The 11,521-nt window shown below is 47.1% G+C and overlaps 1 protein-coding gene across 5 annotated transcripts in view; it reads right to left on the reverse strand.

Moving 5' to 3' along the window:
* The window catches only part of ISL1 (ISL LIM homeobox 1), a 75,375-nt gene extending 65,313 nt beyond the window's left edge, over positions 1–10,062 (reverse strand). For 3 of the 5 annotated variants that reach the window (XR_015742373.1, XM_087927313.1, XM_087927311.1), the window contains exons 1-3: positions 9,588–10,062; positions 8,158–8,347; positions 3,167–3,426 (exon numbers count right to left, since the gene is read on the reverse strand). Coding sequence is in view for 4 of the 5 variants with exons in the window: in XM_087927313.1 (XP_087783439.1) it covers positions 3,167–3,426; positions 8,158–8,347; positions 9,588–9,615 (478 nt within the window). In the remaining variant the exon portion in view is untranslated. The remainder of the gene's footprint in view (positions 1–3,166; positions 3,427–8,157; positions 8,348–9,587) is intronic. The other 2 variants (XM_087927314.1, XM_026714310.2) reach the window with 2 other exon arrangements.
* Between the last annotated feature and the right edge of the window lie 1,459 nt (positions 10,063–11,521).

Genomic DNA, 11,521 nt, shown 5'->3' on the forward strand with positions numbered 1-11,521 from the left:
CACCCTCCATTTCCAACAGACTGGGGAAAAGGTTGGTTGAGGGGTTTTATTTGTGGGGGAAATGCCTTCTATAAATAAATAATTAAACTGAAGTGGAGAAGAAGGAACAAAGAGGCCAGAAAGTTTTTTTTCCTCCAAATTTGGGTTGGGGTGGGAATCAGGCACAGGAGGAATAGAATTCTTTATTGGCCAAGTGTGGTTGGACGCACAAGGAATTTGTCCTGGTATAAATACTCCCAGTATGCATAAAAGAAAAGATACATTCGTCAAGAATCATAAGGTACAACATTTAATGATACAGAAGTGGAGTGAAGCAAAATAATGCCAACTTCCTAAACTCACTCTAAAACCCTCAGCTACAATTTCAACCCAAATCGTAAAAAGCTTTGGAAAGAGGCAGCAGGATCTTCTGGAAAGCAATTACCAAAGATTAGCTTGTTGACAGTTGTAAATTACTGCAGGAAGAGGTTTTCCCCCTGTATTATGAGTTTCCCTGTTTCTAGCAACCTTCTTCATCCAATGCTTCATTCTAAGGAAACATCTTTGGAAGAGATCAGTGGGTGGTTGACATATTGGCAGCATCCCACTGGGAGCACACTCCCTCTCCATTCTCCCCAAATCCCCCCTGTTGGGGGTTGCTGAAATAGATTTATTCCAATATATATATATCTTTTTAGGCAGCTATTCTAGGAAGCCCCATTGACCTCACTGAAACTAATGTTTGAATAGTCATCTAAGGAAATTGTACAAAACTCCAATAGAGATCAATATAGTTTGCTTTGATAAGACCAATAGTGGTCTCTGTGATTTCCCCTACTTTTATCTGCAATTAGTATTTGATTAACCTACACCATATACCTGACAGCACAAGATACACACAGAGAGAAAGCACACACACACGGAGTATGTCTGTTTATCCATTTAAAATATACCTAGTAGCTTAATAATCAGTTGATAAGCTACCAAAGATAACACATTATTTACCTTTGGACTATAGCGGACTTTTGATCCATATCAGCCAACTGAAGTTTTGTATTGACTTCAACATGAGATGGATTGAATCTCCTGTCTCTGACAAGCAAACTATACCAGTTCAAATATGTGTTTCCTTAATACCTTCAGGTTCACAGGGTAACTTAATATAAACAGGGTTTCCTCTCTTGATCCTAAGTACACTTACTGGAGAGATTGTGATCCCAGTTGCGTTTTCTCATAAGGAGCGTCTACTAAATACAGAGGAGTTAAGGCTGCCATTTAATTCATGTGGAAATAAACCCCATGGAAATTTAGTAAAAATTACTTTTGAGTAGACAAGTATAGAATTGCACTGTTACTTTCACAGAAAAGGGTTTGCAAACATACTGAGCCAGTTGGATTTATGCATGAACTTCAACAGGTGCAGATACTCACTTCAAGTGCCGGTATCTGCACCTGTTACCCCAAAGCAAAAGCACCACTCATTGTTCTGAAACTTCTTTCTAAACTATGTTATTTTTCTGTAGGAAATAAAAGTCCTTAAAATCACTGGAACTTTTCTAAGCGAATGTGAATAGGCCTCAATTGTGCAAAAATAATGTGAATGCAAATATAATACAGTTCAAAATGTATTTGCAAACCTTTGGGTTTGTCAGGCAGAGTGCCTAATCTTTGGGATAAGACAAATTAGATGGCAACTCTACTTTTACCCTTCCTGGGAATAAATCCTACTGAACTGAGCTTCCTGAAGAAGTGATCCACAAAAGCTCATGCAGCAATAAACATGTTAGTTTTGGAAGATACCCCAAGATTCCTTCCTATTCTGTCATTTCTGCATAAACACATCTAGAATTGTTCTTTTCTGCATAAACACATCTAGAATTATTACTGGTTTCACCGAAATTCTCACATCAAATATCATGTCAACTCAGGCCTTGGGAAGTTGAGATTAAAAAACAGACTATGGTTATTGGCCAGTGGTTGTCCAGTCTAATGAATCTAGGATATTAGACAGGAGTAAGAAGAACTTGATAAGCTTGTGATTCAGTGTTCATGGAAACCAGGCTTTCAACTTAAGGGCAATTTATTTGATTGAGGCTTGTTATGTAAATATAACAATAGTATTTGTTTAACCCTGGATTTTGCCACTGATTTTTCATTGGATTCCAAGAGATTTGATACAGAGGGGGGAAAAACTGATTTGGAAAGAAACTTTTACTCTATATAGGGAGATTTAATGTGGTGAAAACTATCTGGTATAATGGTTAAGGTGCTGAGCTAGAAGCCAAGAGATTGTAAATTCTAGTTCCACCTGCAGTGCAAAGCCAGGTGGGTGACCTTGGACCAATCACACTCTCTCAGTCCTAAGACTAAGAGGAAGGCCAGGGTAACATTCCAAAAATCTTGCTGAGAAAACTGCAGGGACTACACTAGAGTTAATTTTGAATGCCACCCAAAGTTTCTGTGGTGAGATTGAGCGACCATATCAGTGATTTAAATTTGTAGGCACAAAACATACATACATCAAAGCATTCTGTTGTACACCTCATTGACTTGAATGGAAGTGAGTCCAGCAGTCATGCCGAACTTATTCCTCTCTATCATTTTTCAAGTGCATCTTTCGTAGGCACATATCTAGCCAAAACTAAGCAAACTTTCCTGCCCTAACCCTTTAGCGTATGTCTTTTCATGCCCATTAACATATGTGTACTATAATTATACTGCAACGGCTTAGAAATAGTTTCATCCTATTTATTTCTTCTGAAGTTAAAGCTCAGAGGGCAATGGAGTTTGCTCTTGACTACTAGACCTATAGCTTTCCCCTTCTTGGGTGGCAAAGTGTTACCCTTTTGCTTCCACCTCTAATTAATTCCACACCGCTAATTTCACTGTTTGATAAATCAAGAGGGTAAACAATGGAAGCTTATGACAAACGAAATGCCTTAGTTTTTAAGGAGCCCCAAGGCTGCTTGTACTGTAAAGAAAGCTACGGCTTTGCAGCTCCAATCCCAGGGTTCCACGCTTCCTTGGGCCCCATCCTTTTGAGCGCCTGCAGAAAAGTCGCTTTTTGTGTAAGGGAGCTAAATATGGTACAGAACCGGGCAGTTATGGGGTTAGGCTGGGCCTGGGAAGACAGTAAGGTACAAAGCAGCACCAGCCCAAGCTCCTCCCGGAAGGCGCCCAAGAGTACCTGCCATCTGGAGCGGCCTGGCGGGGTGCAAGGGGCTGAGGGGGTCTCCGGCGCCGAGACTGGCTCTTTCCACCACGTCGTGGTCCGCTCGGCAAAAGAGGCCGTCCTCTCGCAGCGCGAACTCGTCCCCAGGAATCAGCTGGCGGCTGCAGGCCACGCAGCGAAAGCACTCGATGTGGTAGACTTTGGAGCGGGCGCGCATCACGAAGTCGTTCTTGCTGAACCCAATGTTGCATTTGGCGCACTTGATGCCGTATAACCTGAGTTCGGACCCCGCCGGGAGGGAGGTGAGGAAAAAGAGGAGGGAAAGGGAAAAAGGAGGAGGAAGAGGAGAATAGGAGAGAGGAGGGGAAAAAATATTTTAGATCCCTGTTAGAATCAAGTTTTTTTTTTTTTGACCCGATCCGCCAGACCGCGAGTTTTCAGGCGCCCGCCCAAAGCAACCCTTTTTCTATTGAACTTGCCCAGCTGACTCTCCCACCCATTTAAATAGTGGGGAGGGGGGGGCAGGTGAGGACCCCAACCCAGATTTGGAGCTGCTGTTTTTCGATGCTTAGGCCGCTGACCGCACTCTGCCTGCCCGGCAGAGGAAGGAAGGAAAAGAACTTTGGGGGTGGGATGCATTTTTATTTTTTTTACTAATATATATATATTTTGGTTGTAAATTATTTTTGTACGCGTCTCTTTCCGCAACAGTGGAGAACTGCTCTACAGATTCCGGCATCGAATCTAGATTTTTTTTTTCCCCAAAGGAACCGTCTAAAGCGTTCCTGCGAGTCTAGCTAGAACGGCAAGGAAGGGGATTGCCTACGGTTAACTCTAGACCAATTAAAAGGAGGGCTATTAAACTGTAAAGTCCTATTTTTAAAAAAAAAAAAACCGGACCCCATGCTTTAAAAACACAAACGCGCAGGTTCAGGCCGGGTTCAAACAAAAACTCTGCTGAGATTCTAATTTATCCTCTCTTACAAGGATGCGCAGAAAACCATTATGCCCTTTACGCGCTATCTTTGCCGAGATCCTCACACGGGGCCCCCAAAATACCAAAGCAGAACCATACTTCTTATAGAGCAGGCCAGAAAAGGGATTTGGGGAGTAGCCAAATTGGGAATCCCCACTTGGGATTCTGTTTTGGAGATTGAGACTCTAAAAGGGATTAAAAAAAACAAAAAGGTCTGAAGATGGCCATTAGCGCTCTGGTTGAACTTCTCAAATGTGTTTTGGTTTGTTGCTCACGGAAATCCTGAAGTTCGTTTTATTAATTTGTAGACGGTGTGAGGCACAAGTCTCTCGGGTTTCCTGGTTCTGGCTTAGCAAAAGCGAGTGGCGAGGCCTACCTTATCGCCAAGGCTGAGGCTTTGATTGCTTACACGAGTGGAAGGACGCCCACCCAACTGGGTTTCCCACCGAAATTCGGTTCTTTCTAGGAGAGAGTTGCGGCCCCGAGAAAACCCGCGATTTTATTTTTTACACACACACACAGAGAGAGAGAGAGAGAGAGCTATCTGTAAGTTAAAACGAATCATTTTGAGTTAACTTGGCCTTTCTCTACCTCGGAATGTAAACTATCTTTTCGGAAAGTAGGGGGGGGAAACATACACCGAATCTTACAAACTTTCCTCCAAAATAGATTGCAAGGGGTTCTAGAGGAGGAACAGGCCAGAAAACTTCTGGAGTACTGTTCAACCCAGCGATGGGGTTAGGTGATATGAAAAGGCGGCTGGACAACCTTCTGATCGCTTCGCTTCTTAGCTCGCCATTAAGTATAATTTCTCTGTTGATCCGGGGCGCGGTTATACCGTGTGTATATATATCAGCCATTCCTTATCTTATCACTGTGCAACCTCTTTTCATAAAAGTAAACCCGAGGGAGAAAATAAATAATGGATAATAAAATAATTACAAAGCCTCAAACTACCGGCTGTTTTTTTCTTAGTGAAGAAAGAAATGGCAGAACTCACTTTCGGGGCCTGGGCCAGGAATAAGCTATTGGAAAGAGCAAAGATGGGAAAAGGCCTCCCGTTGGAAAACGTTTCTTGGGAGCCGGTAAGACCTTCCCGGTCCACGAACCAGCCTCTCAAGCAAATGTGCTTCAATCCAGCCCCTTGAACTTGACTTTACACTTGAGTAAGCATTTCCGAAATACACGTTTTGCGTTAGCTGGAAAGATGCGGGGTTTGCTTTTCAAGGAAACGGATTTGCAAAAGAGAGAGAGAGAGAGAGGCCGAATTGAACGCTGCAGGCCTAAGCAGAGGGGCTGGGACAGTCGTACCGAAGGCGCCAGTGGCATTTACTTCCGAGTCAACCTGCTATAGTGTGAGCGACGGGGGCAGACAAATGGATAGCTGGGAGATACAGCGCCTGTTAACGTAAATTTATTTGTTCGCTTTGCCCGGCCCCGGATTTTAAGTCCACCACACACACCCCTTCATAAAATCCCCGCGGTTCATAAAATCCTGGATTTTGACAACGTTTTAAGAAGCAGCCGCCCGCTTAGAGAAGAAGGCCGTCCGAAGCTCTGGGACTGGCCGCCTTTCAGGAACCGCGGCAAGGCAGGCAGGTAAGGAAACTGGATCTCGTTCCCTAGCGGCCTTTCTGAGGGCGAATATCGGGCGGCGGTGGATTCTGTCGGCGACTTCAGTCTTCTTCGCCTTTCAGAATTGCGCTCCAAGTCGTAAACCAAGTTGTTGTTGTTTTTTTGGGGGGGGATCCAAAAAGCAACCCGAAAGAAGGGTTCAGATCCAGCGAAAAGTTGCTACCGAAAAACAAATTCGCACACGCCAAGAACTGAGCGCCGCTTAAAACACCGCCGCCACCGCCGCCGCCACCTCCTCCTCCTGCCATTCCTGGTTAGGCAACCTTAAGCAGCCCTCTCCCCGTCTGGATTGTGTCCTCGGCGCAAGCCGCCAACCTTTGCCCCCCCCCCCCCCCCCAACATCAAACCCAACCAAGGGTACACACAGTAGCTTCGCGTCTCCTCATCCCAGCCTCCCCCTGCCCCGCGGTCACCGAAAAATCCCTGAAATAAGAAATAAGAAAAGCTGCTTCCCCTTCTCTCTTTAAAAAATATTTATTTGTCGGTTTAGCTGTCAGGTCAGCGGTGGCCAGAACAGCAGGATTTATTTATTTTTTAAAATCAGCTCCCAGATTTTCAGGGTAGGAAGGAAGGAAGCCGCTTCCATTATCTAAATGTAGCGATTGTTCGCTAACAGCTGAGGGGCAATTTGATCTCCTCCATCCAATTCATCAAGGCAGATAAGATAAGAAAGGAGAGGCGGTCCTGGAGCGCCCAAAGGGTTAATATTTAAAAAGATTACGGCCTGTAATCCTACCCACGCGTTTACCTGAGAATAAACCCTACTGAAAAGTCTGGCTCCCGAGTAGACCTTCCTGCAAAAGAAGGCTTTGTGTGGGTTTTCCCCCCATCCTCCATCCCACCCCTTCCAAGCAATTTGTTGTTGTTTTTTCCAGCACAGTGCGGACTTTATTTAATTACTATTGTTAGCATTAATAATGAACAATGCTTTTTTATTTTATTTTATAGCTGTCTTCTATCGCCTTCCTTCCAAATGGCTTAGGGCTGATTCGTAAGGGGGTGGGGAGCAATCCCTCCTCCGCATCGGTGGTTTATTTTCTAAAAGGCGAAGGGGCCTGGCTAGAATGGATACCGAGGGGAGTGGTTGCTATTTTCCTTTCCTTAATGCACTTTCCTGAAAAATAGGGGGGGTGGGATCTGCCCCGGTAAGCGCAGGAGAAACCTCTCTTCCCCACTACCTCCCACCTCATTTCAATTATACACTTAATTAGCTAGAGTTCAGGGGAGGGGATGGATTCATTTGAATGACAACAAATCGCAGCTGCCCCCAAAAAAAATATTACACACGCCTCAAACTGGACCTCACCAGAACAGTCGCAAAAGAGGAGCCGGGAATCAAACAACACCCCCTCACAGCCCCAGCGCTCCTTCCCATCAAACCCGGACTCTCAAGATATTTATTTGATACTTTGGATCTTCTTTCGAATGAAGCTTTTGGGCCAGAGACCCCGAGTGTCAGTAACTCACCTCGGATTGCCCTGCAGAGAGGTTCCTACATCAACCCACCCACCCAATTCAGTGAGCATGGAACATTTTAAAAAATATATAATAATCGCTTCCGAAATAGACAGTTCTGGGATACTTTTGTTTGGCTTGTTCTACCTAGGAGGCGTATTATTTTAAAAAAAAAATCTTTGGAAGTTGTGTGGTAGGATTAATACGTTTATTTCCCACCACTTTCATAGATTTAAAGCCAAGAAGTTAACCCCGACTATGGCAAAAGCAGCTGGCCGCGAGTCCTTCCTCAGCTACCCAGGAAGTAAATGCACACACAGAGAGAGGACTTCAGAAGGAGGCGGCCTTCAACCAGCGCCTGACGGACTCCCGAAACCCTGAAGATATTTACTCAGGAGTATGGGGACACTTTCTTGCCACCCGGCCTGTTTGTTAGAGGGCTTTTTTTTTTTTAAAGGGGGGACATTTTATGCAACCTGCCTCCATCCTATACAGATTTTAAAAAAAACACGACTGAAATATAAAAAGGGGGGAACCCATCACTCTATAATTATGTCTGCATCTCGTTTATTTTCCTGTTTACTATGTTCCTCCCACCTTTATGCTTGAGACTTCGTGTGTGTGTGTGTGTGTGTGTGTGTGGCTGTGTGGCTGTGTTTCAGGAGCCTGGGTGCACCTTTCTCGGTACATTATTCCAGGCTTCTGAAGGGATAGAATAGAGCTTTCTTTGCCCTAAGAAACAAGTTTCCCCAGTTAAGACTCCAGAAGAATCTCAACCGTTCGGCTGGAAGAGAACCAGCACGGAGCCGCCACCGCCCCCCCGCCCGCACCTCACCCCCAGTTCTTCCCCCCCCCCCCAATCTACGGTCGCCATAACTCCCAGCGCGGTGCGGAGGGAGGGGAGGGAAGGCAAGGGCAAGAAAGAGACGGGGCTCCTTACCTGATATAGTCTCGCTTGCAGTAGGTTTTCCCATCCCTGACAAAGCACGTACAAGTCTCGTCCAAGTACTGGTTACATTCCGCGCACTTCAAACACGCCGCGTGCCATTCCAAATCCGGGGAAACCCGCAGAATATACTGGTCGTGGATTTGATTGCCGCAGCCGACGCACAAGGAAATCAGCCGCTTTTCTGAGAGGCAAAGGAGGAGAAGAGACATCATGGACGAAGCGCTGGGCTCTCCTACTGAGATAAACGCGCTTTTTATTAGTCCCCGCCAACCCCGCCGTCTGAGCTCTTTAGGAAACGCGCTGCTGGCTTGCCGTTGCATTTTCGGGCAAGGAGGCAGGCGGTGGGTGGGGGGGAGAGACGGAGGGGGAAAAAAAGAGGAGAGGAAGGGGAGGGTGCAAAAGAGAGTGGCGTTTTAGGACAGTAATCGGGATCAGGGTGTGTGTGTGTGTGTGTGTGTGTGTGTGTGTGTGTCCATCAAAGGCTTTCCTGGCATAGGGAGAAGGCGGAACGCAAAGTTAAAGTAAATTTGCGGACAGGGTCGGAGAAAGGCTAGCATTTTCCACGCTTTCCAAGCAACCCAAATAACAATAATTTGGAGTCGGGGGTGGGGAAGAAGACGAGTGAGTCGAGAAACACTTAAGCGCGGGCAATAGGTTTACATGTCCAGGGAGCGACCGACCCAGCCTGAAAGCTTTGATTTCTGGGTTTCATTTCCCCCCCCCACAATTTCTCCCCCTTTGGCCGCAGACTGGATTCAGCCGGCGTGGGAGGCATTGTCTCGGCCTCAACTGTGCCGGACCTCAGCCCGGATCTCATCCCGAATCAAATTTGGTTGCGGAGAGAAACCTCCTTATTGTTGGTAGCGAAAATGGGATCCTTCGGGGTTTAGAGTTACATCCGAAAGATTGGTAGCGCTGCCGCAGCTTGCTCAAAAGTCATTGCCGAGATTGTGACGGGCCTCTGGCACGGGACCCTTTCGTTCCCCTCTTCCTCCCCGCGTCCCCACCTCACGCCTCTTCAGGCAGGACCACCAAATCCCTCTGCGAATTGGAGGAAAAGGTGGCTTCCCGTTGATCTTCAACAGATTGTCAGCACGTACAAATCATGAGACCCCTTCTGCCACCCACCCACCCACCCACAAACATACATACACACACAAGCCAGTTTTCAGGCTCCCTGGTTTATAAACCCCGACTTTGGGAGCGGCGGGGTTTTTCCCCTTGGAGAACCAAACCCCACTGGGGGAGCACTCCAGCATCCCGCCCAAGGCCGAAGGGATCGCAACAGGCACCGCCCCCCCCCCATCCCTGCCTTTCTTACGCGAAACGATTTGCTCTCTCCCTGTACTTCGCCTTAAAACGACCGCGAGGAAAAACAGCCTTTAAAAAAAAGAAGCGGTTGCGAACCGTCGCTTTCTTACTTTTCGGTGGGTCGCCCATATCGCCCATCTCTACCCAAGGGTATAGTGTCCACAGTGAAATGGTGCTCGGCTGCCCAGGAACTTTCCCGAGACGATGAATCAAATATAAATAAAATAAATTAAACGAACAAATAAACCGGCGGCTCTGCCTTTTTTTTTTTTTTTTTTGCCCCAAGGAAGGAATGAAGGAAGGAAGGAAGGAAGGAAGGAGATGCTGTCAAGGGACGGCAGAGATGCTTGCTCGTTCCGCCGCCGTCGCCGCCGCGCTGGGAATCGGCCTCAAGCAGGCGGGATGACGGGACGCCCTTCTGTCCTACGGTGAGAGAACGGCTCCGTCCGAAGGGTGTGGGGAGGGGAGAGAAAAAGCACCCCACCCGGGTCCAGGCAAGCGACGAGAGCGCTCTCGGAGGCGCTGCCCAGTGCGTGGAAACTCCGCGCGCCTCGACCACGAGCCTCTTCCTTATCTCTTACTCAAACTTCTCTGCTCCAACTCAGCTCGCTCGTCATTGGCCGGCGTAGGCCTCGGGGACGTCAAACCTGCCCTCTTCTGATTGGCCGGAGGGAACACAGAAGCAGCTGTTCTGATTATCATATTTCAGGGGGGTTTGGCGATCCGGCCAGGCGGCTGCTTGGAGAAATTCGCGACAGACGCAGAGAAATACTGGGGAGCGAGTAGTGGAGGGGGAGAAGAGAGGAGGACGGAGAGGGGGAAAGGAAGGAACCAGAGGCAACTTTTCCTCTCCTCGTTTGATTTCTCTCCCCCTCCCCACTCCACACACACACACACACACACACACACACTCGCTCTTAATCCGTTTTTACTCCCCCCCCCTTTGCATCAACACGCCTCCCCTTTCATTGGCTTAAAGCAAGCAGCTGCCTTTTTACACCCCAACCCCCCGCATTTTCCCCCTTACTACAGTCGCGCAGGATTTTTAAAAAAAAATTGGGGTGGGGGGGGAGAAAAAGAAAGAAACGAGATGTTTATTCTCTGAACAGCTTCCCCTCCTTCAGCTATGCAGGCTGTGGAGGGCGCTGAGGGAGGGGGGGAGAGAGAAGGAAATGGGGATCAGGTGACTGATCAAATATTGTGGGAGGGAAAAAAAGAGCAGGAGGAGGAGGTGGAGGGGCGGATTAAAAGCCATGCAATCTGATTTATGCCACCAAAAAGGGGGCAATAAAGGCTTAGCCGCTGAGATTTTCGCCCGCTATCTTTTTGGCGTTGGGGAGGGGGAGGGCGTAGGGGAAAGGGGTCATTTTGTTGTTGTTGTTGTTTTAATTATTATTTGAGGCGAACGATAAAAGCGCCAGCGAGACTCCAGTTTGACAGGACGTTGACAGCGGCTTGATTCTGCTGCCCGTAAAGCTTCAGTTTCCTTCATTTCTTTCTGCGGCTTCCCCGTTCTCGTAGTTAGTGACAGACACAGATGTCAAAGGGAAGGTGGTAGCTGCTGGCAGGTGTTTAGCACTTGGAAGTAGTGCGTTTCCCACCGCTACCCTGGCCCCACGCTAGCCGTTTTTATGCAGGTAACAATTCCCTCCTGGAATGTCAATGGATTTACTCCTGGAGAAAGAGGATAGGCAGACGGAAGGAAAAAGCTAGAGTGAACAATTTCCTCCGCTGGCTTTACTGTGTTGAAGGAAAATCTTATCACAACTACTGCTATTGTGCGTTGCCGGTAGATTTTTACAGGAACCTGCCAGCTCATTTCCCCCAACCAAACTTACTGATACTTCTAGTTCCCAACTATTGCTTTTGCTGTCGGTCTGAAACCTAGAAGTACTTTACCATTTCAGCTTCCCATGAGGAAGTGTGAAAGTCTTGCAGGGCCGGGTTTTTTGGTCCCCATGATTAATAAAACTTATGGACAATCTCTATGTGTGTGGAAACACCAGTCTTACATCGAGACTCGAATCTAATCTTAATCACTTCA

This window comes from Pseudonaja textilis, chromosome 2, assembly GCF_049901715.1.
Source record: "Pseudonaja textilis isolate UNSWEBS1 chromosome 2, rPseTex1.2, whole genome shotgun sequence".
Taxonomy (NCBI): Eukaryota; Metazoa; Chordata; class Lepidosauria; order Squamata; family Elapidae; genus Pseudonaja; species Pseudonaja textilis.